The sequence below is a fragment of the Setaria italica genome, chromosome I, assembly GCF_000263155.2.
Source record: "Setaria italica strain Yugu1 chromosome I, Setaria_italica_v2.0, whole genome shotgun sequence".
In the NCBI taxonomy this organism is placed as follows: Eukaryota; Viridiplantae; Streptophyta; class Magnoliopsida; order Poales; family Poaceae; genus Setaria; species Setaria italica.
The window spans coordinates 23,673,856-23,701,002 of record NC_028450.1 but is presented as its reverse complement, the minus strand read 5'-3'; the positions used below and the strand labels follow the sequence as shown (position 1 = coordinate 23,701,002).

At 44.9% G+C, this 27,147-nt stretch overlaps 2 protein-coding genes across 2 annotated transcripts; both read right to left on the bottom strand.

Moving 5' to 3' along the window:
- Positions 1 to 5,072: 5,072 nt before the first annotated feature.
- Positions 5,073 to 14,577, bottom strand: LOC101762067 (transcriptional activator DEMETER). Its single transcript, XM_004952462.2, has 17 exons — positions 14,341 to 14,577; positions 12,479 to 13,513; positions 11,715 to 11,805; positions 11,061 to 11,616; positions 9,886 to 9,968; positions 9,402 to 9,486; positions 9,245 to 9,333; positions 9,100 to 9,168; positions 8,975 to 9,011; positions 8,803 to 8,885; positions 7,278 to 7,733; positions 7,162 to 7,198; positions 6,963 to 7,052; positions 6,290 to 6,355; positions 6,096 to 6,210; positions 5,974 to 6,012; positions 5,073 to 5,634 (listed from the first exon to the last, which is right to left on the bottom strand). The coding sequence occupies exons 1-17, from the start codon at positions 14,372 to 14,374 to the stop codon at positions 5,417 to 5,419; spliced, it is 3,183 nt and encodes a 1,060-aa protein (XP_004952519.1). The 5' UTR covers positions 14,375 to 14,577; the 3' UTR covers positions 5,073 to 5,416.
- A 3,047-nt stretch (positions 14,578 to 17,624) lies between these two features.
- On the bottom strand, positions 17,625 to 21,925 carry LOC101761654 (heat stress transcription factor A-5). The gene is made up of 2 exons (XM_004952461.4): positions 21,562 to 21,925; positions 17,625 to 19,089 (listed from the first exon to the last, which is right to left on the bottom strand). Exons 1-2 carry the CDS (start codon positions 21,817 to 21,819, stop codon positions 17,899 to 17,901), a joined length of 1,449 nt encoding a protein of 482 aa, XP_004952518.1. The 5' UTR covers positions 21,820 to 21,925; the 3' UTR covers positions 17,625 to 17,898.
- Positions 21,926 to 27,147: the final 5,222 nt, after the last annotated feature.

Here is a 27,147-nt window from a genome sequence, read left to right as displayed (position 1 = left end):
ATTTGTAATTTGTCCAGGAAGGTGAATGCTTTCACTCCTATTCTTCGGTTGAAAAATGAAGCTGAGTTTACTTGGGGGCAAAACAGCAAGACGCTTTTGAGAAAATCAAGCACTATTTATCTTCACCGCCTATTCTTCAAGCACCAAAGAGTGGGATTCCTTTCAGATTATATGTGGTGGCTGAAGAAGGTGTTATTGGGGTTGTTTTGACTCAAGAGACCGAAGCAAGGAGCATATTGTTACATATGTGAGTAGAAGATTATTGGACGTCGAAATAAGGTATACATTTATTGAAAAATTATGTTTATCATTATGCTTGTACCAAGTTGAGGCATTATTTGTTATCGAATACTTGCATAGTAGCATGCCAAACCGACATAATTAAATACATGTTGCATATACCGATTTTGAGTGGTAGAATCAGCAAATGGGCTTATGCTCTCATTGAATATGATTTGGTTTGTGAACTGTTGAAATCCATGAAAGGTCAAATTGTAGCTGATTTTATTGTTGAGCACAGAATTAATGAGCAACTTGATTTAAATGTCGATTATGTTACTTTTACCCCATGAAAATTGTATTTTAATGGATCGGTTTGCAAAAGTGGTTGTGGTGTTGGTGTTATTCTTATACACCAAATGGTGCTGTTTTTGAAGCCCTTAACTGGTTGGATCATAAGTCTACTAATAACCAAACCAAATAGGAAGCTCTCTTGTTTGGGTTAGAAATTTTGCATGACATGGGGGTGAAACATGTAGAAGGTTATGGTGATTCTTTACTGGTGGTATAGCAAGTTTCCAAGGCATTCCAATGCTTAGATGGATTTCTAAATGCTTATCTTGATAAATGCTTAGATATCATATCTTGCTTGGATGAGTTTGTTATTTATTTTGTACCAAGTGAAGAGAATCCGAGGGCTAATGCTCTGGCACAACAAGTGTCTGGCTATAATGTCCAAAAAAGAAATTTTTGTGAAAGAAAGCTGATGTTTTATGAAGCCGAGGCTTATGCTCCGGAGGAACCGGTCCAACCGCTCTCTCCGACCAGTCTGACCGGTTCAACTGGTCTGATTGCCCAGGCAACCGGTCTGACTGGTCTGTCCGATAAAAATCCTACTTCAGCCATTGAGTGTTCTAAAGCCATTAAGGAGGAAGTGGATGATTGGAGAAAACCTCTTATTGATTATTTACAGAATCCCAAGTGCACAGTTGATAGAAAATTCCGACAATGGGCTTTCAAGTTCACTTTGGTTGATAGTGAATTATATCGTCGGACTGTGGAGGATTTTCTTTTGAAGTGCTTGGATTCCAATCAGGCTAGAATAGCTATGGGAGAGGTTCATGAAGGAATTTGTGGTACACATTAGTAGGCTCCTAAGATGAAGTGGCTTCTTAGGCGGGCTTGCTTTTATTGGCCTAACATGATAGTCGATTGTTTCCGCTACTACAAATGATGTGAAGAGTGTCAAAAGTTTGGGGATGTCCAGATGGTGCGTGCAAATTGATGCATCCTATTATTAAGGCATAACCTTTTCTAGGATGGGGATTGGACTTTGTTGGCAAAATTCATCCTCCTTCGTCAAAAAGGCATTATTTCGTGATAGTGGCTACTGATTATTTCACCAAGTGGATTGAGGCAATTTCCCTCAAGAATATGACACATCGGGGGGTGATTGAGTTTGTTAAAGAGCATATTGTGCATAGATTTGGCATTCCACAAACTTTGACCACAGATGAAGGGACTTCATTCATATCTAAAGAGGTGCGTGAATTTGTTGAATCCTATGGTATTAAGTTTCTCAATGTATCTCCATATTATGCTCAAGCTAATGGTCAAGCCGAGTCTAGCAATAAAAATTTGATTAAGCTCATCAAGAAGAAGATAGAAGATAGTCCTAGAATATGCCATGAGGTATTACCTGAGGCTTTATGGGCTCAGCGTATTTCTAGATATGGTGCGACTAAAGTTACCTCTTTTGAGCTTGTCTATGGTCAAGAAGCCGTTTTGCCTGTTGAGGTGAATCTAGGCACATATAGGTTGGCTAAGCAAAATGATCTTGATTTTGATACTTACCATGCTTTGATTTGATGGTGGATAATATTGATGAAGTGACCGACAAGCAATTGGAGGCTTTGAAGGAGATTGCGAAGGATAAAATTCAAGTTGCTAGAGCATACAACAAGAAGGTAAAAGCTAAACCTTTTCAAGTTAATGATCTGGTTTGGAAGATAATTCTACCTATAGGGACCAAAAGCAACAAGTTTGGTAAGTGACCTCCGAGTTGGGAAGAGCCATACAAGATTGTGAAGGCGCTTTTTGGGAATTCCTATATGGTAGAGACTTTGCTGGGACAACAATTGCTAAGAGGTCTCAATGGGAGATACTTGAAGAAGTATTATCCAAGTGTATGGAAAGATGCTTGATGTAACATGGCCGGTATCTTCAAATATCGCTCTTAGAATGAATGGCCAATGAATTCTGAAAAGAGCATCGCCCTTAGGCTTATTTTTTGGTACGCAATACTTTTCCAAAAAACAGGAGGACATGTGTTGGAGCCCGAAATTGGCAGCAAGCTGATCAGGCTTGGACGGCCGGTCAGACCGGTTTCTCCAGGCGGTTTGACCGGTGTGGCGCCTTGTAGCCGGTCTGGCACCGTCAACCGGTCTGACCGGTTTAGTTAGATGGTCTGACCGGTCCAACCCTAGTCCGAGTAGATTTGAGGAATCCTTGTAGATTAAGAATTGTAAAAGGATTTCCTTGCGGGCAAGATCTTCCCACTCTATAAATATAAAGGACCACGGCGGATTGAGGTTAACACCCAATTGAACAAAATATTTATCTTTACTTCTATCTTCAAACCCTAATCTTTTCCAGCCCCTTTGCTTTCCTCCTTCGTCTCGATGGCGGTTGAGGACGTTCTGAGTGGTCTGCCGATTTCAGAGCAACCCTAGGCGCATCATCTCTGACGGGGTCCCTCCCGGGGTGGTGAATGTAAGTTTTCACACTGCCTCATATGGAAACCAGTTTGACCGGCTTCCCTGACCGGTCTGACCGGCCAGAGGCAAGAGCCTCGTGAGGTGAAGTTCCACCATGCGCGATCTAACGCAATTCTGTGTGTTGGCTAGAAAAAATATCAGCAGATGTAATGGACATATAGAATATCTATGGATGGCAACTCGTACTGGAAGGGAGAATATTCAATCCAGTACTTCTGGAGAGGCGGGGATCGTGGGGTTTGATACTTGACTTAATTTTCTGAGTGCCATTAAAATTTACATGACTTCCTTTAGTGCTATTAAATTTAATCAAATTCCCTCGGTACCACTAAATCTAAATTTATCCCCTGGTTGCCACTTCTGTTAGATTCCGTCTGTTTTTCCTTAGTAACGCCAGTGGAAGAAGCACATTCGCCAAGTGAAATGGCATGTTTGCCTCTAATTAAGTGACAAACCGGGCCCACTCTTGTTCCTCCCTCCCCGTGCCAGCCGCCGGTGGCAGCGGCGGCTTGCAGACGCAGCAGGCGTGGGCGCGGCGGCTCGCGGGGACGGACCACGGGACCAGGCAAGGAGGCTCATGGACACCAGGCACAGCTCTAGCCACCGTGCCGTGCTGCCGTGGGGCCAAGCGAGCAGGCGGCTCGGGCCACTGTACAGTAACACTGTGGGGCTAAAGGTGGTGACTTTCAGTGGTACGCGGCGTGCTAGTCGTGACTTTATCAATCTCAAGATGTATGTGAGGAAAAAAAACATATATAACCCTATATCATGCGTACTATGCATGACTGTGCCTATAATACAAGGCTTGGACTTTGGAGGCCGGGGATAACATTATACATACATGCATGTACTCTCTCTATCCTTAAAGAAAATTATTCCATGATTTAAAATTTATCTCATAATTTTTGTCATTGTTACCCCCATTTAGTATGCATATGAGGTAATCAATGAACACCAAATATGAGGAGAAATGCCATTTCACACTTTTGCTAATTTGTCTGAGTTTTTCTACTATAACCCTAGTGAATTAGTTAGACAATAGTTCCGTTTAGATTGGAAATCATAATTTCCATTAATTTCTTATAAGAAGGTATATCTACCTAATTTTCATATCTCATTTCAACACTGGCTCCCTCCTCGCAAAAAAAAAATGGTTCCAATCTTCCATTGTCGGAGAAGGAAACTGTACCACTGCTACCTTCTCCGTCGTTTGCACGCTGCATGAACACCTCATTGTCTCTTGTGTTCTCGGTCCATGCTGTTGGAGACGTTGATAGTGAGAGAAGGGGGTAGTAGGCACTCAACAGTAAACTCGGTGTTGTTTTAGCATTTGTAGAGTATAACATTTTCCTAGAATAGATATATGATTAACCAGAAGTTACCGAGCAGGTGTCTTTCTCTGACATAATATATGCCTGATTAATAAAAAATTCCACACGGTCCGTGTTCAACGAAGTCGTCTTCTAGAGTAGGTGTTGGATTAACCGAAAACTCCACAAGCAAGTCGTTAGTCAGTTGTCAGTTTCAATATAGTAAATTGCTACTGGAAGACTAGAATTACAGTCTTGTCCTCCCAGTCATTTTTTTTCCTTGAGATAATAACCAGTCGTGTGGTAGCAAGGGTAGCAACTAGCGACCATTTCCCCTTCTCTCTCCCTCTCTTTTTTCACTGGTTGTACTGGTTCATGAATGGCAATTTCAAATTCGGGACCTTTCTTTTGAAATTAGTGTTTCATTGCTACGAGATTCAATTATACCTGCGAGCCTGATAGATATTCAATGTAGTAACGTAGTTCTGTTTTTCTCTCCTTCACTCTCACACTTTTTCGCAAATAACCAGGCTTAATAAAGACTTTCATCTTCAGTGGCAAAGTTCATAGCCTTCAACTTACCTTTTCATCGACTACAAGTCTACAAGTAGCTACCAGTTGGTCAATGCACTTCGCGGGACATGAACATTACAATGTGGTAAATCTCTCTGACCCTACCCAAAATATTGGTAAATGTTTTTGTATGGTGAAAAAAAAACATGCATTACTGGTATGTTGGTAAGGAAATAAATGATTGGTCTAGGAATTTTCAGGGTTTAATTAGTTCAACTTTATACTCAATCGTAGAAATTTTTGAACCGAAAACCACATTTCTAAACAGGCCTTACATGTTCCGTCTTCAGATCTTTCAGACTCGGTACTTCCAAAGACTAATAATCTAGCAGTAACATGAAGGTAAGCAGAGTCTCAGCTGTACAGGAAATAAAGAGTAGAAATAAAGTAACCGCCACTCAAGAGAGACCACCACCATTTATTCGCTCCTACTCTAGGCATCATAACTAACATCTAGTAACAACTATTATCTTCCTAATACAGGGTTTACAGAGCTAGCTTGGCATTGTTCCCAGCTACAATTTGTACACAGCTATATCAAGCAGCCATCGGGACCTGGTTCGCGGAGGATGCTTTCTTCTCCTTGCTCTTCCCCTCGGGTGACGTCCTGGCCCTCTTCGTAGGCGTCTCGCCACCTTCTTTCTTCATGGCTTCTTTCTTTATAGCTTCTTTCTTTATGGTGTTGGCATGCAGCGTGCTGCATAGGCGCATTGGTGTTCTTGTCCTCCGATGAAATCCTCGTACACAGACATATCCTGCAAAAAATCATCAAGCGGTTCTACCATGTAAGATTAGACCAGAAAAGGAATCGCATGTCTGTGTCATACAAATCCATGGGAAGTGGCAGTAACTGGTCAGCGGTTCCCTGCTTTTATTTCTTAGTGGCCCATGTCAGCTCAGGATGCAATTTCTAAGCAGCAAAGCTCATTTGTCTTGCATAGATTGTTAGATGGGTTACTTGTTGGATTTTGCATCCACTATGAGTCTGGGATTTGAACCTATGACCTTATCAGGTAAGAGCCTTAAGATAACTGCATTAGCCAGTTATGGCTCAGCCATAAAAGAACAGAAAGCCAAAACATTCAGAAACGTACCTTTCTTGAAGCACTCTTCGATATCATGCCTTGTTTGACCTGCGGTTGATAAGAATTTCAGCTTATCAGCAATAATTTTAAATTTCCAATGCTTTCATGCTCACAACGCACTAAAACAATACCTCTTGCGATTGAGTGTATAGATGAACCGAAGTATACTATGCTTCTATCCAGCATCCCAATGCATTCCCTAGGTATAGTTATTGGGTGACGACTAGATGAGTGATCTGCAAAAACCTACAAGAGGGTATGTTTGTTATGGACCAGTGTTTAGCCAATCTAGTACGGCATTGGCATGGATCAAAGGCTGGGTTACCTCATTTGCTTGGAAGTAGGTACCATTCAGTGGAAACTTCCCTCGATTTGCTGTCCGACAGGGTATCTGCATATATTCAAGTATGCAAACAGTTAGGAACAGAAAAGGGGAGGGGGTTATAATAATTTCAATCATATCTTCATGTCAGAAATATCAAGAAAAATACTTTGATGGTGAGCTTAGATAGAACATTGTTGTCATTAGAACTATTGAAGAATTTGCATCATTTCCGACAAATTTCATCCAAAATGACAGTAAAACCTGATAGGGATTGTCAAAGTTTTCCGATAATTTTAAATCAGCATAATAATTCTACAGAATTGAAGGGTATGTTTGGACGGAAGGTAACAAGATTAAATCCCTTTGGATTGGGATTACAAATGAACTAATGTACCTGCCAACCCCAAGGGATTGGGTTAAATTCATGCCCGCGACTGGTCCATCAAAGATAGGTAAAGCAGCTGGATGTTGAGGAGTAACTATAGGTAACTTTTGGCTACTGCTATAATTTCGTTTTGATACAGTACTGCATAGCTCAAACATTCCTAAGCATTGAGTCTTGGGCTTGTTTAATAAAAACCATGTCCCTTTATAAGGTATTATAACCTTGTACAACACATCCACATTTTGCACAACTTTAGAGCTTCCAAAAGATTAGACATTAGTTGCTCACCAGAACAGTGCCTTCCACTGTGTAGTCATTAGGACACGAAATAATCACCAGGAGGTAAGGACATAGATCTTCTGGAACTCTCTCTTCGAACTGGCACACAAGCAAGTAGGTCACCAGATTAATCAATGCCACTGTAAAAGTAAAATAAAATATAATTCATAGTTATTGTAAAAGTTAAGAATCACATAATATAGCACACCTCTTCCAAGATTACATGATCATCTGGGAGGACATATCTACAGCAGCAATTGAACAAACTTAGTGAGGTACTGCTAATTTCTGAGAAAAATATATCATGAGAGTACAGTTACTTACGCATTGTGTTCCGTCCTAAGACGGCCAACATTTTTCAGCTTTTTATTTGGGCCAAAGCTGGATTTTGGATTCATCACGACTAAGTCCTTTCCACACTTTGGTGTCCAAGATCTGCTGTTCAGCACATGCTTACTTGAACAAAGATCTATCTCACCATCATACTGTACTCCTGGTATGATATCTTCAAGATCACATATATGATCTTCGTAGAAATCTTCTTGCTCATTGGGTGCTTCATATTCGTATTCTGGACTTTGTGGCATCTCAACAATTGGCTCACAGTTATGGATGGGTGGTGTTTCTGCAGTCCTGCTTATTTCAATTTGATGTTGATACATATGTTGAGCACTTGGCATGCAACTATCATTTGATAAAAGAAATCTCCCAGAAGCAACCATGCTTGATTGCTGTTCTCCGTGTTCATGTTCATGCTTCTCTGGAGGAGGAAGTGACTTTCTGTAACAACAAATATCATCACTCAGTATTTCGTTTCAGGAAAAAAAAACAGTTTACATCCTAAAACTGGACCTTAAGTACAGAGAGAAGATGAGGAAGGGAGAGCCCTTTGTTTGTAAATTATCTTTGAAATTCAGCAATACAACCCATTAATAATACTGGTTTGGATTGGATGAATGGGTTCTTTGCACTGATTTTGATATTTGTGGGACAGAAATTGAATGGTTTCGAAATTAAGGTTTACACTGAAAACAATGTCAAGAGTTGAGGGACGATGAACCTTTTTACTAATTTAAATAAATCTAAAGCAAAAGCAAAGTCTATCAAGAAGATTTTCCTCCTAAAGAAGCCATCAATTTCTTGTCATCAGCCTATGTCATTGGATCAGGGAAAGAACTGGGGCACGAGGAGAGGTGCGGCAACTGGAGGCCAGCACATGTTGGGGTCATGGGAGCTGGAGAGTTGAAAGATTTCTCTTCTTGTTCTTCCTTGCTTACATTGATAGATTGTCTATCCTTTTATATGGAGGATGACTGTCCCCCAAAGTAACCTAATATGGATCAAATATAGAGAATTCAAACCTTACAATCTGGAATACTCTAGAATACAACTTGCTAATTATCATAATTAATGGGCAAGCGATACACTATGTAACAGAGGTGCACACACGCTACAAATGTTCACAGGACCAAGAAGTTGTGGCTGCCTTTGTTTACTCAGTGTCTGGTCTCCTTGAGGCCTATGCACCAGACATTTCTTATGATAGTTCAGGGTCCATCGTTTACACTGTAGCAAATGTGATAACTTACAGAACCACTGTATTTTTGGTTTATTATCATCTTACCAGTTCTTCTAACAGGTTTAGTTACGTTTTTAGTAATTACTTTTTGAAAACCTAGTCTAAACTAATTTAATCTGAATAATACCTATATGTTATAATACAGAGTAATTAAATGGATGCTCCTTAACTTTAAATGGCATACAAATACTACTACAGAGTCTTCAAAACCACAACAGTAAAGTAGGAGTGCACTTGAAGAATCAATTAAGCGTAAAGCATGGAACTTACCTGGCAAGTGAACTATTAGAATATTTGCATTGTGCACTGAAAGGGCAGGCACTGCAGTTCGGATTTATCTTTGTGCACATTACCTGCATCAATCAACCGCAACCAGCATTGGGAACTATTCATAGCTAAAACGTAAATATAACTTATCAGCCACTTTAGAATATACACATACCTTTCCAAAAGTTATCATAAGACAGTGCAGTTCATACCTATTTTTTACAGTTAGTCAGATGGATGTGCTAAGAGACTAAGAGTGACAATGAAATGCCAATAATCTTCAAAATATGATGGACTTACAGTTTTTCCTTATCAATGGTGCACAACCGAGGCCATAAATACCTTTGAACATCACGCATGATTGGATATCTTCATGAAAGAAAAAAAATAATAAGCCGGAAATTGTTGTGATGGTATTTACAAATTCAGCTGAGGCCAATCTTACGAGTTAATTAAATGGAACTCAGCACCATTTATGGGTTGAAGTTTGACCCATCCTAGTCTTGTGACTATGCGAGCTACATTGACATCAACCTGAAATAAGCATAGAGTCAGCATTCGTGCTTGACAGTACTTTCATACTTCGAGAAAATATAACTTACTGGGAATGCTTTATGCCTCAACGACAAAAGACGAATGCAGTCAGCACTTTTCACACCAATCCCATGTATACTGAGAAGAAAATTTCTAAAGCAAGAAAAATAAAAGGAATAAGTAAATTATGTGAGATAGAATTTTATTATGCAAGTAGATTATATATAATTGCGTACAAGTTTGATTTCTTAGTTCATAACCTAGTAGCAGTTCCCCTCTAAATGCCAAGACCTTCCTCCAGTAGTGCTTACACAGTTTTAGACAACCAATTGCTAAGTTGTACTAGGTCCAATGCTACTGTTACCCTAAAACAACTCTAGGTGGTAAAGGACATATATAACCAAACTGCTTGATTTTTCAAGATGCACAAATGGAATAGAAAAGAATATTTGTTTTACAGATATTTCCTGGCATTTCCACAACAGTCATAACAAAGAATAGAGTAAAATAATGAAGCAGTAGACAGTGTATGTTCTATGAGCAAAACCATACTTGGCTTTTTCACGTGATATGTATCTAAGCCAATCCAGGTCGAAGCTTCCATCCTGAGCTTTCTTTACATTCATGAGGAAAACCTGAAAAATGGTAAAATAACACTCTTAGCACTTGCATCCAGTGAACAAAAAAGATAGATATGACAACAGCACTAAGAATAAAAGACCCTAGTAAGTGATAAAGCTAATATTTCAATCACACTATTGTTAAAACACACACACTTAGTCTGGTTGTGAAATGGACAAATGCATTTGACTGTATTCAATGACTCCAGTGTAGATGATACAGGATTACCTCAGTCATTTTATTTAGAATTACAGAATATTGAACAGGTAGTGCTACTTCCAAAATTTATAGTCATGTGACATGGCACGTATCAAAAGATCTCTAATATGCCTTCCAACAGTTGTATTTTGTAACTATATGACAATTATAGTGCCTGTCAAATTTTGCAATGAAGGCATAACATTGCTCTATCGACACTTCAACGGCTTATCAGGGAGACTCCTCATTCTTTTTTCCTTTTAAGATTTCATATACCAGCTTCCGTGGGCATAAAAACCCTGAAAAATGGATCGAGGATGCTTTGTTGAAATAAATAATTTTAGCATATAAATGTATGTACGCTATTAGTAATTACAGTCAACAATAAAAAAAATGCTTTCTCACAAAATATATGCACAGACGCACATAAGCATGTTTTACTTCGATTGTAGAGAAGAAATGTCATTATTGCTTTGGCTGATAAGAACAATAAAATCTTTTACAGCACAGACACATAGGATGGTGAGTTGGTGGCTGTCCTGATAAAGAACAGAACAAAAGACTAGATTTTATCTATTTAAAGCTTAGATTATAGTAGTATCTCTAGTAATACAACATGCACTTGATGCACAAATCTCATTCCAAATACACGTGTAAATGAACAAATCTTTCATCTCAAAATTTTCCGTCTACACATTCAGCACAATTTTAGAAATTTATTCCTGCAACATAAATGTTGCATATAAATTTAGATAGTTTGGCTACACAAATCACAGAATAGGATAATCAGTGCTGTGAGTACATTCCTTTCCTGGATGTAAGATATTTTATAAATATAGTCAAGCCACAAAATATTGGACAAAAATATTAGAAATAAGTAGATGGAAGTTTGATGTCCAAAAGCTTACCTGTATCCGCAATGCCAAAATGTAATGTTGTCCTCTGAGTTCAATGCATTTTGCGACCTCAGCAATCGGTGCGTGTAGTACCGATTCCCAATCTACAGCATCACTTGTTCGACTTGTGTCACTGTATCCTTTTCGATATGCTTCCTCCCGTAACTCTTTCCAGATAGATGATGGGACTGGTCGTAGTGAAGCTACAAACTTTCTTAAGGTTCTTTCAGTGCATATTGGATTTCCAGATTTATCCTTCACTAAGTTCATAAGGTCACTGTCCCAAGTAGAAATACCATTCTCTTTTAGATTATCAATAAAATTCTCTATAAGTCTATTGTATTCTTCACCATAATGCCCTTTAGCCTCTGTATCATGGCCATCTTCTTCTTCAGAATCAATGTATTCACCAAAATCTGAATCCACTGAATCAAAAGTATCATATGCTTCATTTGGGTTCAAGTTTTCATCAACACCATCTACTAACGGAGCCGTATTTGAACAATCTTCAGCTTTATGGCATCTCTTCCTTGGAGGAAACTTTGCTGCTAGGTTCATAAAAGCATGGCTGTTTTTCATGAATAAGGTATGAAAAATGTAAGTGGAAAAAGGAAAACAGTTCCAGAAGAAAACATAATCATATTTATGGATCTTCTGTTGTTTTACCTTGATAAATTATCAGCAACATTTTGTGTAAGGAAAGTACCAACCACAGAATCAATTAAGGATCCTCCCCACGGAGAGAATTTTCTGGGTCCTGATAAAAAGGAATTAAGGGATTAGAAACCAATTCATACTCTTGCATTCCATATAGGCAGAAGATCCTAGCTCTTATTTTGATCCAGCATAACTGATTACTGTGGAGAAAGACTTAATTTCTGTTCACAGATTATGTGCATGTTTGCTCGGGAACAATGTACATGCACTCATTCTCAGTACTTTGATCACAGTTTAGAAGATAAAATGCATTTGAAACGGAGTGCAGAATCTAAAAGGAGAGGAGGGAAATAGAGCAGTGGCATCTCAGTGAAGTATTTCAACAAATTAATCTGATGTCTCACTGAGAAAATATTTTTCTTGTTGCATTCAACAAATTATCTACAAGTTTCCTTTTTTCTACAAAATATGAGATTGAGTAACTCTAAAATTCATTTAGGAGTCCACAAAGCAATCAATGAATCACTTTCAGTTTTTTCCTTATTGAATCCGAAAGAAACACCAAGAGGGAGCAACTGGAATAGTAGCATTTCAGTGAATTTTGACAAAAAGGAGAAAACTGAGCTCATGGAGTGACCTGTACTGGTGCAATATTTCCTAACCTTTTTCGACAAATCAGGTTAGAAATTGTGCTGTCCCTTTTTATTAAATCTAATGTGATCATCTTCATGCATTTGCACACATGAAGGCATGAAAAGGGCCAGGATCATTACCCAGTAGATCCAACATTGCAGCAATGAATATATCCACTAATCGTTCAAACACATGCCGTGTTTGATCCCATTCAGGTCCGCTGCCAATATCAAACCCTTCAAAACTCTCACTGTCGCTCCCATCCCACTTCGCCAGAACATCACACACCCGCAATGTCTCCTCAGTAAGGCCCAACACCTTATTCCACAATCTCTTCCCATGATTTCCATAGCGTGCAATATCAAGTTGTGCTGAACCCCAAAGAGGAACAAGTGCAGAGGATGATGCACCAGTTAGAGTTCCTTGGTGAGCCAAAATCATCTGCTTCCTCTTCCTCCCTCTCTTGCTCCTCTTGCGCCGTGTCGGTTCAGCATTTAAAGCATGACTCTTGGCAAGGCACTTCAAATTATTCATCAACTCAGCTCTGCTGAAGCAGGTTTTACTTTGGGATGAATCCAAATCCAACTTGCGCCTTGCGCTATTAGAGCTGGCAGCACCAGCACTATGGCTACCATCCTCCGGCATTTGCTGCTTCTTATCCTTCTTCACTTTACGGGGTGTGGCCGTCTTAGGGGTCACCTTCGGCTTCACCACTTTATCTTTCACCACCTTGAACCGGAGAACCCCCTTGGTCGACTTCTTCCACCGCCTTCGAGGTGTAGGCTCCACTTTCTCCGGAGTAGGAACAGGAGCCGCACCACCAGCATCACTGCCACTGGCAACACCTTCTTCCTGCTGCTGCTGCTGCTCTTGCTGTGCGATCTTGTCAGAGAACTTGCCCACCAGTGGAGGCAAGGTGCTGGACTCCTGCGTGCTCACCTGAGCACAGTCCACTTCGCCCAAATCCTTCGGCACGGACTGAGACTGTTCCTGGACGGGCGACGGCACTGAGGTGAAGCCGTCACTCTCCGCTTTTCCGGGGCCAGCAGCCAGCGCCGTCGCTGCGCTGGTGAACAGAGCAGTGCAGCACGAGCCATCCGCGCCGGAGGTCCAGGATGCCTGAGCCGGCTTGCGGACAATGTCGGGGGTCGCCGGCGACCTCCCCAACTGAGGCCCTGTTCCAAAAAAAAAGGGACTTTAGTAACGCCTGACATGCAAAATTTGGGGCGACGGTATGCAGTCAAAGTTCAATGAACCCGGACTGCCCCTGCCGCAGCCGGCCTCCACCGCCGGCCGCGCCGTCCCACAAGCCGCCCTCCACCCCGCCATTCGCTAACTGAGGAAGCCGCTCGCCTCCGCCGTCGGCCCTTCCCGCCCAGCCGGCGGTGCCCACGCTGCCTCATCTCGCCACCCTCGATCCGCCACCGCCGCCGTGGCTACTGCCGCCGCCAGACGCTCCTCTAAGCCCGCCGGGCATGGAGCCGTCCCCCGACGACCCTGAGCCCAGAAACACTAGCCCAGCCACCACCATGTCTCAATCCGAGAGGGAATGAGGAGCAGGGGACGGAGAAGGCGCGGCTGTGGCTGTAGAGAGGAGTCCGGTAGGGGAGGAGATTTGCCTCATAAGGATGGGAGAGTGTGCGCGTGCGGAGACGTAAATGCCTGAGAAATCCAGTTACAGCAACCACCAGTGCGCGCGCAAAAAAGAAATGATTTTTCCTAATCCCAATTCAGAACCCGCAGAATCACTGGCCAGTAACAGATTGCAGCACAAGAACAGCACAGCGAACAATCGAAGCGAACAACAACTGTAAGAACAAAACACCAATAGGATGCGAAAGGTGAACACTTTTTTCCCACCCGAGACACCAAGATTCCACTGAACGATGAGCCAATAGCGGATTGCAGCAACGAACGCAACAGAAAGGGCAATTGAACTAAATAAGGAAGCGGATATAGCAAAAAATTGGGGGAAGAACGGAACCGAGCTCTGCGCACTCACCAAGATCTGCCTCTGCCTCTGCCACTGCCGCCATGGCAAGCAGAGCCTTGGCGGGGGCAGCAACCCCTGCCGCGGCCGCCGGGCACGGGAGACGAAGCCGAGGAGGACGAGGAAAGCGGACTTGCGGGGGCTACTCCACCGTCCCCACTCCGGCCCTGGCGTTAATCCTGCTCGGATGCCCGGACGGAGTAAAGAGGCCTCTGTTTTTTTCCTCTAACTGCCCCGTCCGTTGCGAGGAGGAAGAGATAATAAAAGCAGGGGACGGGAGAGGGAGGGGCGTGCTGGCGGTTGCCGTTCGGGGACTCCGGCGGAAGGGGACAAGTGGCGGGGCGTGCCGCTGACCGGTGGGGCCCGCGCGCCGCTGTTGCAGGGGTTTTGGTTGGCCTCGCCGGCGCGGCGTAGGGTCTAACGGGTCTGGGATGATGCTGGGCTCAGCACGCCGGGGTTTGTGTAACCAACCGGGATTAGAGGCTGGTGGGTCCCTCTCTCTTCCTGCCGTTGGATGCCTATCTGATGGTGTCTGTCTTCTAGCACTGAGATTCCACGAGTTGGATCCATGGTGGAAGAACAGCAACACAGTCTGATCTTGTTTGGAGGGTTCCAGATGGCAGCGCATGCTCGCCTACGCAGACCAAACGGAAATTTTGCTATAACTCCAGTAAAATGTGAAGACTTGCGAATTCTTTTCCAAAGCAAGGTCAAGCAACTTTCACGCAATCAACGGACGGAGTAGTCAGAATCCCGTATAAAATGTGAAGACTTGTGAAAAAATTTCTGAAGCAAGGTCAAGCAACTTTCATGCAATCAACGGATAGTTAGAATCCCGTGTAAAATGTGAAGACCTGTGAAATCTTTTTCTGAAACAAGGCCAAGAAACTTTCATGCGATCAACGGACGCAGTAGTTAGCATTCCGTGTAAATTGTAAAGACTTGTGAAATCTTTTCTGTAATAAGGCTAAGCAACTTCATGCACACAACGGACGGAGTAGTTAGAATGTAAAGTTCCAAAACTCTTAGTGGATCTTGCAGCACGTTTGTAAAATGTTCGAAATGATTTCGGATGGCTTCGTCGTGACCCATCCAAACATGGGAATGTATCCGGTAGAAACCATCTACCTCATGCAACCTTAAAACTATAAATTAAACCTACAAGATATTAATCCAATGGATAGAGTTAGAGGTAGGATTATTTTACGCTTAAGACTCCACCTGCCGGTCACTTTTGCCAATACCTCCTACAGCCAAACCTCCGTCTCCCTGTGCCCTTCCACTTCCATCACGAGTCGCGAGTCCCGCAGCCACCAGAGACGATTCACGAGCAGGCCGGGGTCCCGCCGCCCGATCCAGGAGGCGATGGCTTCGCTAGTCCGCCAAGAGGCGACGGCTTCGCCTGTCCGCCGCCGCCGCCGCCGCGTGCATGCGTTCTTGGTATTTGGCGAGGAGGTGATCCCTGACTGTCAACGAGTTCATCATGGACGTCTCTAGCTGGTGCCTTGAGAAGAGCGTTCGTGATAGGATCTATGGAACGCAGGAAGAGCGTTCCTGATAGGATCTATGGAACGCAGCGTCAGAATCATACGATACGAGACGCATTTGGCCACCAGCCGCATTTTACAGGGCTGATTGCGCAAGTCCCGGCGGCCGGCTTGTCGGTAGCGGAACAAGAAGCGCAGGTCGGGCGGCGATGGAAACCGGGCGGCGTTTGTAACTACGCTTGTAAAATGTTCCAAATGATTCCGGACGGCTTCGTCGTGACCCATCCAAATATAGTATCGGATATGATCTTATGTGTGGAATTAAAATGATCACATATATATAGGATCCCAATACCAACATGAAAATCTGTCGGTCTAAAAATCAGGTCACATCAATGTAACTACGTTATCAGTTTCATTTGGCATTCTTTACCCTATACATCATGGCACATTAAGTAAAATCAACTTAACCTGTGTAAGAGTGGACTCAACATTTTTTTTTACCAATAAATCAAAATAAGCATTATAGACTTCTCACTTTCGAAATATGCTTAATTTCTTATATAAAATATCTATAATCAAGATTGGACGCAATGGTCACCTGGCGTGGAATGCAAGAAACGGTTCACGCGTGGGGATGTCCACTTTCTCGTGAGCCTTCTCCTTCGATGCGATTGCATGTGGGTTCAGACAGTTGCCAGTGCCAGGGTACGGTCTGGTCTGGTACCCTATCTACTTGGCAAACAAGATATTTCATTTCAAGAAAAAAAGCAAGATATCGCCATCTGGTAAGGTACCATATATCGCCGCCGGGTTACCGGATCAAACAGCCCCAAGGTAACGTTGGACGGTTACGGCACGGAAAGGAACTGTTGGGGTGAAGTACCCGAATCAGGGGAATTTAGGCTGTGATTGGTAGGCTGCATAGGACCAAACTTGGCTAACCTAAGTCCATGGACAGCCCAAGCCAGGCTTCTCCCACCATTTTGACCCGTGATTGGTAGAGTGCATAAGAAATTTGGCCCGCGCAAGTTTGTGATCGGGAGGGTGCACATCATAGATGGGCTGCATAATTGGAGTATATCCCGTGATTTGGTAAGATGCATATGTTGAGTGGGCTCACCAGTTGCACAGCCCAGGTGAGTTTACCATTCTCACCGCCCCATCGCTTCGTCTCCCACGTTTTCTCTCTGACGATCGAGCTCCTCTTCCCGAGCCGCTCCCCCGCCGACGACGGAGACCGCACCAACCGCGGCGGCGCAGGGCCACCTCTCCTATGCGCATCCGCCCCGCCATGTCCTCCTCCACCTAGAGCAGATCTCCGCTCGGTCCTCCCCCGCTCGAGATGCGGCCCGCCGGATTCTCCTCGCGATGCGACGGAAAAGGCGGCGGTGGAGGGCAAGAGCGGGCGTGAGAGCGAGCGCCGAGTGGCGGCGGCCGTGGCGAGCACGCCGGACGGCGCGAACACCAGCTGCGGCACGCCCGCCTCCGCCGCGAGCAGCTGCGTCCACCAGCAGAAGTCCGAGATCACCGCCGCAACGCGACCGGTTCCTTCCCCGTCGCCGGAGTCTGAACGGGCTCGGGAGCGCAGCCACTCGCCGAGGGGGCCGCGGAGCGCGGTGGCGTGCGCGTGGAAGTCCGCGCCACCGGAGGTCGAGCCCGAGGCGTCGTGGTCAGCGGCGGAGGGGAAGGTGAGCGGCCGCACCGAGGAAGGGTGCGCGGTGAGGAGCGGTAATCCTAGCGCGCACCTACAGAGGATGGGCCCACGAACGTGGCCTCGCGGAGCTCTACCTAGCCTGCACAACCGGAAACGCAACTGATTTTAGTTTCCCATTATGCAGGCTGTACAGGGTCCTTTGCACAGCCCAAGCCTGGCTACCCCTCCTATGCGGGCTACCAAACACCAGCAGACTGCATTACACAAGCCTCGGTAGCCCATATGCAGCCTACCAATCACTCCCTTGTCTAAAACTACAATGGTACGCAACTCATGTCACGGTTTCACCGGAGGTGTCCGATTCTAACCCTGTACTTACGTCTGTATCGCATATGGGAAGTGGCCATGCTAACCTGACTGAAGGGGTCAGAGTTTCAGCTGTCCCATATCTCTCCTGTCACTCCTCGTGTCCTCGTACGGATCCCTCCTCAAGGTGGAGCTTGCTTCCTCGGCTTCGGAACACCCCGGCCTCTCCGTCAGGAACTGCTCCCAGAACTTGTCGTTCGCCACCACCGGTGGAGCTGCAGGTTCTTCAGAAGGAGCTTGGCTGTCCCCATGTGGCGTCACCGTTGTGTCCGCTGCGGTAGCAGAGTCGCCTGAAGCCTTGTTCTGGGTATCAATATCATCGTGGCGTCTGGCAATGCCGTTGTCTTCCTCCATGGTGGCCGTGGTTGCTGCCTCTGGAGGGCTGTCCTTCTCCTCTTCCGTGGTGTTCCCGTTCGCATGGGAGATTTGGCTTCTGTTGACGTCCATCGAGCACGACGCGAGAGTGAGGTTGAGGTGGCACGGCAGGATCCCGACGTCGTTCGTGGCTGCTGTGAAGCTCACACCCTGCCCCTTCGAGGGGCAGATGGATGTCCCGGTGTCTGAGAGCTCCATCATCTGTGGCACCAGCGGGAGGCACTCCACACCCGTCCTCTCGCAATCTGGATGCTTGCCAGCATGAGGGCTCCCGTTATCCTCGTGCGAGCTGTGCGTGCTGAGGGTGATGAGGTTGCTCTCGGTCATCGCAGGACAGAGCCCCAGCTTCAGCTTGTCGGAGAAGTGCTGGTTCAAAATGTTGCCCATTTCTTGCCTGGAAGTGCTGCTGTGGTCATCATAACTGGTAGTTTCAGCAGCCTCGTTGCTGTATTCCAACCCAGGTAGCCTTCGCTTCTTGTGAAATGCGTCTGCGAAGATTGGGGATGCCTCTGCCATCTTAGCGAGCTTGCTGACAAACTGAGGATTCTTGCTAGCCTGCTGCAAGAAGCTAAGCATCTTGACCTGCCGTTGCTCCATGTCGAGCACTCGCCGCTCAAGATCTTCGATCTGGCTCATAGCCCCCGACTGCTGCTGATTGAACTTCCAGAGGTCAGTCTGAAGGGTAGTTTTCTCTCGTGAAAGCCGGTCAATCTCATCTTCAAATAACGCACGCTCATTGTCAGGCAGGGCACCAGGTTGATGGCTGTGGCTGTGGATAGGCTTTCTCCTGTGGATATTCTTCAGCAGCTGCTTCTGTCCCTTGACAAAGTACTCATTCGCGAATTCCCAGCGCTCTGGGTCAATTTTGTGAAAACCCTGCAACACTGAGATTTCTTAGTGGATTTTTAGTGGAAGCAAACAGTTACATCACTTCTTGGGGACTCAATGAAACAACCAAAGTGAAGTATTTTCTGTACAAATAACACTGTTACAAGTCAACAAGAATCCCCCTGCATAAAAAGCAAGAAAGCACCCCCACAATAGCATATAATATTATCAAAGTTTTACAAGGATGGCAAAAGGCACATCAAAAGAGTTAGAGTAAAAGTGTATATTAATAAAGGTTTATTTCTTTTGTCACTAGGAGAGGTAATTACATTTTTCTACACTATCCTCTACAGTTAAGACTACTCGTTTGCTTCAAACTTATAGAGCTCAACAGACCAGCAAATGCAAGTTCAAACAAGGTTTCAAATCCCAGAACTGACCACAGAGAACCTGGAATCCTGCAAGGAAATCTACAGCAGAAAATAAGAGTGGGTGTATAGCAATTATTTCTCTTTTTTTTGTTTCTGAATCATTTTCCGTTGATGTTTTTTGCTTTGAAAATGTCGAAAGAAGGAATGAGAATGACAGGCTGAACTTGACCAAGATTGGACCAGTGATTTGCTAGTTACCAGCAGTTTCCCAGCTCCAGTGAAGATCTAGAATTGCTGAAACCGAATTTAAAAACCCAGAGTTCATATTGCAACTTATTTATATAAACTAAGAACAAATGTGTCCCTTCACATCCTCAAAGGGACCCACAGGAGCCAAAATACATAAGTTGTACTTAGATACCACATATCGGTGTGGATTACATTACTAAACCAACAATAAAGCCCGTTAACAAGAAATTGGACGCCACAGCACAGAATTTAAATGCAAACCCTGATATTACTGAACTTAACTACAAACACTGATATTACTGAACTTAACTACAAGTTAAATTGATTATAAATGAAATTTGAAAGGTGGGATTTAAAGGAACTTGATTGAGAAATAATCAACAGACCCATGGATTTCGGATCATCAAGATCAAGCTTGATCCATCCCAGGAGATCACAGGAGCTGATGTCCAAATCTTAAACACTAACTAATAGAGCTGCAGTCACAAACTAGGTAATTTTTATTATTTTACTATCTTCGATTACTCATGCCACAAAGGTTCCCCCATTTATACCAAATAATGAGCACACCAATCAGCACCAGAACTAACAACTAAGTCCCGCCCACCACTTTTCAGATATTAGAAAAGATAAATTGCTTTTCATATAAAAAAACAGAAGGATTATCCGCAAATACAGGTGACTGTCAAATCAAGTCACATAGTCATTGTCGACGGGGAGCTGCCTTTGTCTGTTGGTTAAGATCCATGCGATGTGTCGTATCCACTAAACCTTAAAAGGGGCAGGGGAACAAGTGGCCCTATTTCTAAAAAAGAGAGAGAAGGGGTTTACTATACACACTTGCACATTAAGATAAGATTTCACTACTTGAACCGATCTTATCAGCAATACGTACACCCAGAAAGATATTTTCAATCTGCTGAACATTTGATTAGTAATTCTGGAAGGCATGACATAAAGCAAATTTTTTAATGCATGAAAATGCATTAGCCTAAGTTTGACCTACGTTTCCCAATCCTTGCACAGACAAAATTACTATTTAGACAGGATGTTATCAAAATTTTCACTACCATAGTACCATAGCAAGTTTGGACTAATTTTGAAGAAAAAAAAAACTCTGGTTATTGTTGAAAGGTGAATATTGAGACAAATCAAGCCAACAGATTGTTAGCAAACACCATGTCCTGCATTGTGAACACCAAACTTCACATCCACCAATCCTAAGTAGTGCTTATAAATTAAAAGAGCTCTTTTATACTAGCCCCAGTAGCACTAATACCAAACTAGTATTGAATGTAAGCCTAAAACAAATACCAGCAACTCCAAATTCGAGTTACATCCCAACAGTTAGAACGACCATGACATTAGTTCCTCGACCATGATAATTGGAACTCAGTCCAATTCTGCTTCCTGAATGTGATGGGCTCTAAATTCTAATTCTTAGCCTCAAGCTTCATTGGAACAATAACATATGGCCACACAAACCCTTATGCTGTTTGGACTTTGGAGAACACGTTGATTCCCACCGTGATTTCGTTTTCAGATTCACACCAATTATTTTGGCACAATTCGAAGTTTCCAACCAATCAATCTACAAGAGAACAGAAACCCACATACGAAATCATCAGAGATTCTAAACAATTCGCCAAAACAGGAAAAACATTTCGGCACCTAGAATCAAAGGTACCCTGAGCCCAATCTGGACGCCAAATTCCCCAAACGAAACAGCTCGAAACCCATCTTAATTCCACCTAAGCGATCCCCCGCACCCGCTCAACCTTAACGCCCAAACTCCCAGCACCCCATCCGCAGCAACGCGCCAGATCCCCAACCCGAGCAGCGCAACGATATACAAGGGCAAGGCAGGGAGGAAAGGCAAGGTGGGATGGTTGTTACGCACGTAGGTGTTGAGCTGGCGGATGAAGCTGGAGAAGTTGCTGTGCTTGAAGTAGGTGGGCAGCATCCGGGCCGCGAACTCGGGCGGGTTCCAGACGACGAAGCTCCCGTCGGAGGCGTCGCTCCACGACACCACCGCATCGCTCGACGGGTCGTCCACCATCTCGTAGGTCTTCAGCAGGAACGGCGCCGGTCCGCCCCCGCCGCCGCCACCGCCACCTCCGCCGCTGCCGCCGGACCCGCGGGCGCCGGCGACCTCCATGACGGATTGACGAGCGATGCGGCAGCGCGTGGTGGTGGACAGGTGGTGCAGGAGCGCGGCGAGGGGAGGAGAGTTTGGTGGGGGAGTGGGCAGAGGGAAGTCTCTTGGTCGTTGTGGGTGGGGTTGGGGTTTGGTTTGGTTTAATTTTGAGTAATTCTTTCTTGATCTTTTTTTAGCACATTCTTTATTGGTTTAGGGTGAAAATGTACCGTATGTCGTACATACCTCTATGACTTCACCAAAAAGTTTGGACAGTTCTAAATATGAGGCCGGACATCGAGATGCATCTGACATGGAGACCACGACGCACGACGGCGTAGTCTACGTGGCAATACACGAACTAGTCAAGAATTAGAAAAAGTATTCGTAGCAATAAGAGTAGAACTCGTCTAGTTAAATCCGACCAGTATTCTTATAAATGACCGACTGTAACCCTACCCCCGGTAATGTAAGGTGAGGCAGGGATCCCCTCCAAAGCAATTCAATCCAACCAACGTACAGGACGTAGGGTATTACGCTATTCAGCGTCCCGAACCTATCTAAATCGTGTGTCTGCGTTTACCTTCGAGTTCCTGATCTCGACGAGCCCCATTAACCAAAACACTACATCGGGCACCCCCTTGGTAGGTTGCCGGGTCTAAAAACCGACAACTGGCGCGTCAGGTAGGGGAACTCGTTGAGAATCCACTGGCGAACTCAATGACACAAGTCATCATCAAGCCAATGGAGCAGGCGCGACGTTCGTCTTTGGCTCCTGGGTTTGCATCACAAACGACACTGAAAATTTCCACCGCCACATTGCGTCAAACCCGGAGAAGAAGCAACAAATCATAAAGCCCTAGAGGATCTCATCGATAATTTTAGCGAATTTTCAATTTCTGACCTAATCAGAGGCTTGGGGGACGAGTCCGAATACAACTCGACTTCTTCCACCATACGGATTTACCCGCACGAAATAGTGCATAAGCCATCATGCGAATCGGACTACCACCCAAGTCGATTCCCGTTCGGACTCCCCAATGCGATCATTGTTTATCAGGCAGTCCTGTCTAGATCACAATCCGATATGGATGCGATTGAGGACCTCGACTACTACTCGAACCCGGATGAGGAAACTCCTTTATCAGGTTCGCAACAAGTCCTGGTAATCATATCAACTCCCCAAGGCAGATTTGTCTACTGGCCTAACATGAAGCCACCTACTCTCGCCAAGGACGACGATTCACGAATCATCGCCTACCTTGACACCCTCCCGTACTAGAAGGGAACTTCTCTGTCGCTCATCTATGAAGAAAGCAGCACCACGGAGGTCATCACTTCAAGTTCGGGAAGCTATTCCCCAGAACGAGAACTTTTCGCTCTCATTACTAGATAAGAGGATGAAGAAAACGAGCAATGGGACAAAAACCTGCGTCATGAGCATCACCCAGATGACGTCTCTCAGGATCAGCTCACTGCCAACATTGTCAGAGAAGAGACTCAAGCTCAAAGAACTCGACGACGAGCGAGGAATGCCGCAAGAGCAGAGTGACGTCGCCGCCTTGCAGCGGACCTACCAATCCAAAACCTGGATAACGCTTTTGACGCAGTTCAAACGCATCATCATCGTACTCACCTAGCTAACGTCGCGTCTATTGATCTCATCACCCGTGCGATGTCTTAGAACAAGTACACAAGACAGTTGGCGCAACTGGCGGAACTCGCGTATGAACAACTCGATCAACAGAATCCGATACAGTTAGTTCAACGCTCCCCATCCCAGTGTAGTCAACATGGCAGCAACCACAGAGGCCCTCCATCCAGATCAAGACAACTTGGAGGTGCTAGACCAAGCCAAGCTGGAGCAGAGGGCAGTCGGGCAGGACCGCTGTGGCCACCGTGGAGCTAACCCAGAGCCTGGATGTCCAGCAGAAGATCTCCGCAACAAGATCAACGCCAGCTGCGACGCCCATACCATCATCGACGGACGGTATCGCGAGCGCGAGCAAGAAGTTGAACACCCAAGAGATAACTATGACAGGTTCCCCACCTTTTCAAGACGTGTGAGGAGGACAATTCTACCTAAGAAATTCAAACCTTCAGGTATCACCAAGTATGATGGCAAGCAGCATCCAGTCCAATAGCTACGGTGCTACTCATTGTCAGTACAAGTAGCTGGGGAAAACAACGACACCAAAGTCATCTACTTCCCCATCTGTATGGAGGCAGCACCACTCACATGGCTCGAATCATTGGATAAAAACTCCATCGACTCGTGGAAGGACCTCAAGATAGCGTTACCAACAACTACACAAGGGCAATGCAGCGTCTTGGCAATAGGATCGACTTGTCTCAAGTTAAACAACAAGAAGGCGAGACCCTACAGAGCTACTTACATTGTTTCTTCGACAAGAAGGCCACAATCGTGGACATCACGGAGCGCGACGTTATAGACTGCTTCCAAGACGACATCCACAACTGTCGGATGTTCCATGACTTCGTAGAAGTCACCCCACTGATGTCAAATCTCTCAAGACCATGGTACAAGTGTGGGCAGATGAAGAAGATAGGGAGATCGAAAGGTTCTTGTCCAATCGCAACAAGGGCCAGAACAACAATAATCAGAACAATGGCCAATGCAACGACAAGAACTGCAATGATCGCCCCAATAATGACAATCAAAATAATTACTCAGGAGGTCACAACCGCATACTGTTGCGTCAATGTCATAGTCATCCAAGAAAGGCGGCGGCAAGAATCAAGACAAGCCCTCGTTCAACGAGCTTCCGTAGTAACAATGCCCATGGCAGGGTCAAGGAAGACGAAGACGATAGTGACAATGGCAAGTTCCAGAATCCATCCAACACCATCAACGGCATCTTTGATGAAACACCGGGTAATGCTACTAAGCGGTCCCAGAAGCTCACCCTTCAAGAGATAATGTCCATTGAACCTGCGATGCCAACGTACCTCAAATGGTCCGAGATGTCAATTACCTTCTCCAGGAAGGACCAATGGACTAGTTTCTTAGACCCAGGACGATATCCCCTCGTCCTTGACTTAGTTGTCGCGGGCTCCAGACTTACTAAAGTACTCATCGATGGCGATAGCGGTCTCAACGTACTGTTCACCAAAACACTAAAGACATACCTCTCGAACAGGTGGTTTTGCCATTTACCTTTGGGACCAAAGAACACTACCGGACAGAATACATCAGGTTCGAGGTAGCGGACTTTGAAATAGTGTACCACGCCATCCTCGGAAGACCTGCATTGGCCAAATTCATGGCCATCCTACACTATGTGTACTTGGTACTCAAGATGCCTGGATCCAAAGGAGTACTCTCCCTGCGTAGAGATTTGAAGAGGTTGTACGACTACGACACAGAAGCCGTTAAGCTAGCAACAACTACCCAAGTACCAAACTCGATGATGCAAGTCTTCGCCACATCCAAGAAGCTATCCCCGTCAGAACTCGAAATTCCAGAAAAGAAGTCGGAGGCAACCAAGATCAAGCCAGCAAGCAAAGTACACGTCAAAACCATTGACCTTAAAACTGGTGATAGCTCCAAGACAACCCTGATCGGCACAGGGCTGCATCCTAAATAGAAAAGTGCACTCGTCAGCTTCCTCCGAACCAACTGAGACATCTTTGTGTGAAAACCAGTGGACATGCTAGGGGTGCCCAGGGAGTTGATCGAGCACTCACTCAATGTGAATCCAAAAGCTACACCAAAAAGACAACGCCTACGACGATTCGCCCAAGATAGAATAGAAGCCATCAAGAAAGCTGGCCAAACTACTTTCGACGGGCTTCATAGAAGAAGTCTATAATCTAGAGTGGCTCGCTGATCCCATCCTGGTGTGAAAGAAAAATAACAATGAGTGGAGGATGTGTGTCGACTACACGAACCTCAACAAACACTGTCCAAAGGATCCCTTCGGGCTCCCTAGGATTGATCAAGTCATCAACTCCACAACTGGATGCACCCTACTCTGTTTTCTCGATTGCTACTCAGGGTATCACCAGATAACTCTCAAGGAAGAAGACCGAATCAAGACCGCGTTCATCACTCTATACGGAGATTTCTGCTACACAACAATGTCTTTCGGGTTGAAAAACGTAGGCGCTACTTATGAACGGGTAATCCAGGAGTGCTTCGAGAAGCAGCTACACCGCAAAATGGAGGTGTACGTGGATGACGTGGTCGTAAAGACCAGAAATCCCGACGACCTGATTGCAGATTTAGAAGAAACTTTTGCAAGTTTGCGAGAATTCCGGTGGAAGCTTAACTCGACAAAGTGCATCTTCAGCGTGCCCTTCGGGAAACTACTCGGGTTCATCATTAGTCACCGAGGAATTGAAGCTAACCCCGAGAAGATCTCTGCCATCACCAACATGCACGCACCATCAGGCATAAAGGACGTCCAAAAGCTGACTGGATGCATGGCGGCTCTCAACAAATTCATCTCAGGGCTTGGAGAACGCGGCCTACCCTTCTTCAAACAACTCAAGCGGCAAGACAAGTTTTAGTGGACCGAGGAGGCAGATCAAACCCTACAACAATTAAAAGACTTGCTATCAAAGCCACCGGTTCTTATAGCGTCAAACCCCAATGAAGACTTGTTGCTTTACATCGCTGCGACTACTAATGTCATCAGCACGATGACCGTAGTTGAAAGACGAGAACCAGGCCATGTATACAAAGTATAGAGGCTCGTTTATTTCGTCAGTGAGGTGTTGTCAGATTCCAAGGCCAGATACTCGCTAGTCTAGAAATTTCTATACGCAATACTGCTCACCTCACATAAGCTATGACGCTACTTCCAGGAGCACAACATCTCCGTGGTCACAGACTTCCCCCTGGGAGAAATTCTCCACAATCAGGTTGCAGCAGAAAGAATATCTAAGTGGGCGGTAGAAATCGGAGCATTGTCCCTGAAATTAAAGTCGAGAACTGCAATCAAGTCCCAGGCTCTAATCGATTTCATGACAGAATGGCAGGAAAATCAACTACCAACGCTAGCAGAATGTCCAGAGCATTGGGTCATGTATTTTGACGGATCACTCAAGCTCGAGGGCGCCGACTAGGAGTACTCTTGATATCTCCCAAAGATGAACAACTCAAATATGTTTTGCAAATCTTCTGGGAAGTATCCAACAACAAAGCTGAATACGAAGCGCTTCTGCACGAACTCCGCCTAGCAGTCTCGCAACGAATCAAACGATTGCAAGTCTACGGCGACTCACTGGTAGTAATCAATCAAGTCAATGACAAGTGGTATCACCACAAGGAGAATATGGATGTGTATTGCCTAGAAGTACGCAAGCTAGAGAACAAATTCTCTG

What these genes read in the sequence shown, in the direction of transcription:
- LOC101762067 (XM_004952462.2), bottom strand. Translation starts at nt 14,374, where the DNA reads ATGGCGGCAGTGGCAGAGGCAGAGGCAGATCTTG. An exon ending in TGAGGCATAAAGCATTCCCA is followed by an intron (nt 9,334 to 9,401) that starts GTAAGTTATATT and finishes TGCTTATTTCAG; the next exon opens with GTTGATGTCAATGTAGCTCG. An exon ending in CCTACTTCCAAGCAAATGAG is followed by an intron (nt 6,211 to 6,289) that starts GTAACCCAGCCT and finishes ACCCTCTTGTAG; the next exon opens with GTTTTTGCAGATCACTCATC.
- LOC101761654 (XM_004952461.4), bottom strand. Translation starts at nt 21,819, where the DNA reads ATGGAGGTCGCCGGCGCCCGCGGGTCCGGCGGCAGCGGCGGAGGTGGC. An exon ending in TCCGCCAGCTCAACACCTAC is followed by an intron (nt 19,090 to 21,561) that starts GTGCGTAACAAC and finishes TCAGTGTTGCAG; the next exon opens with GGTTTTCACAAAATTGACCC.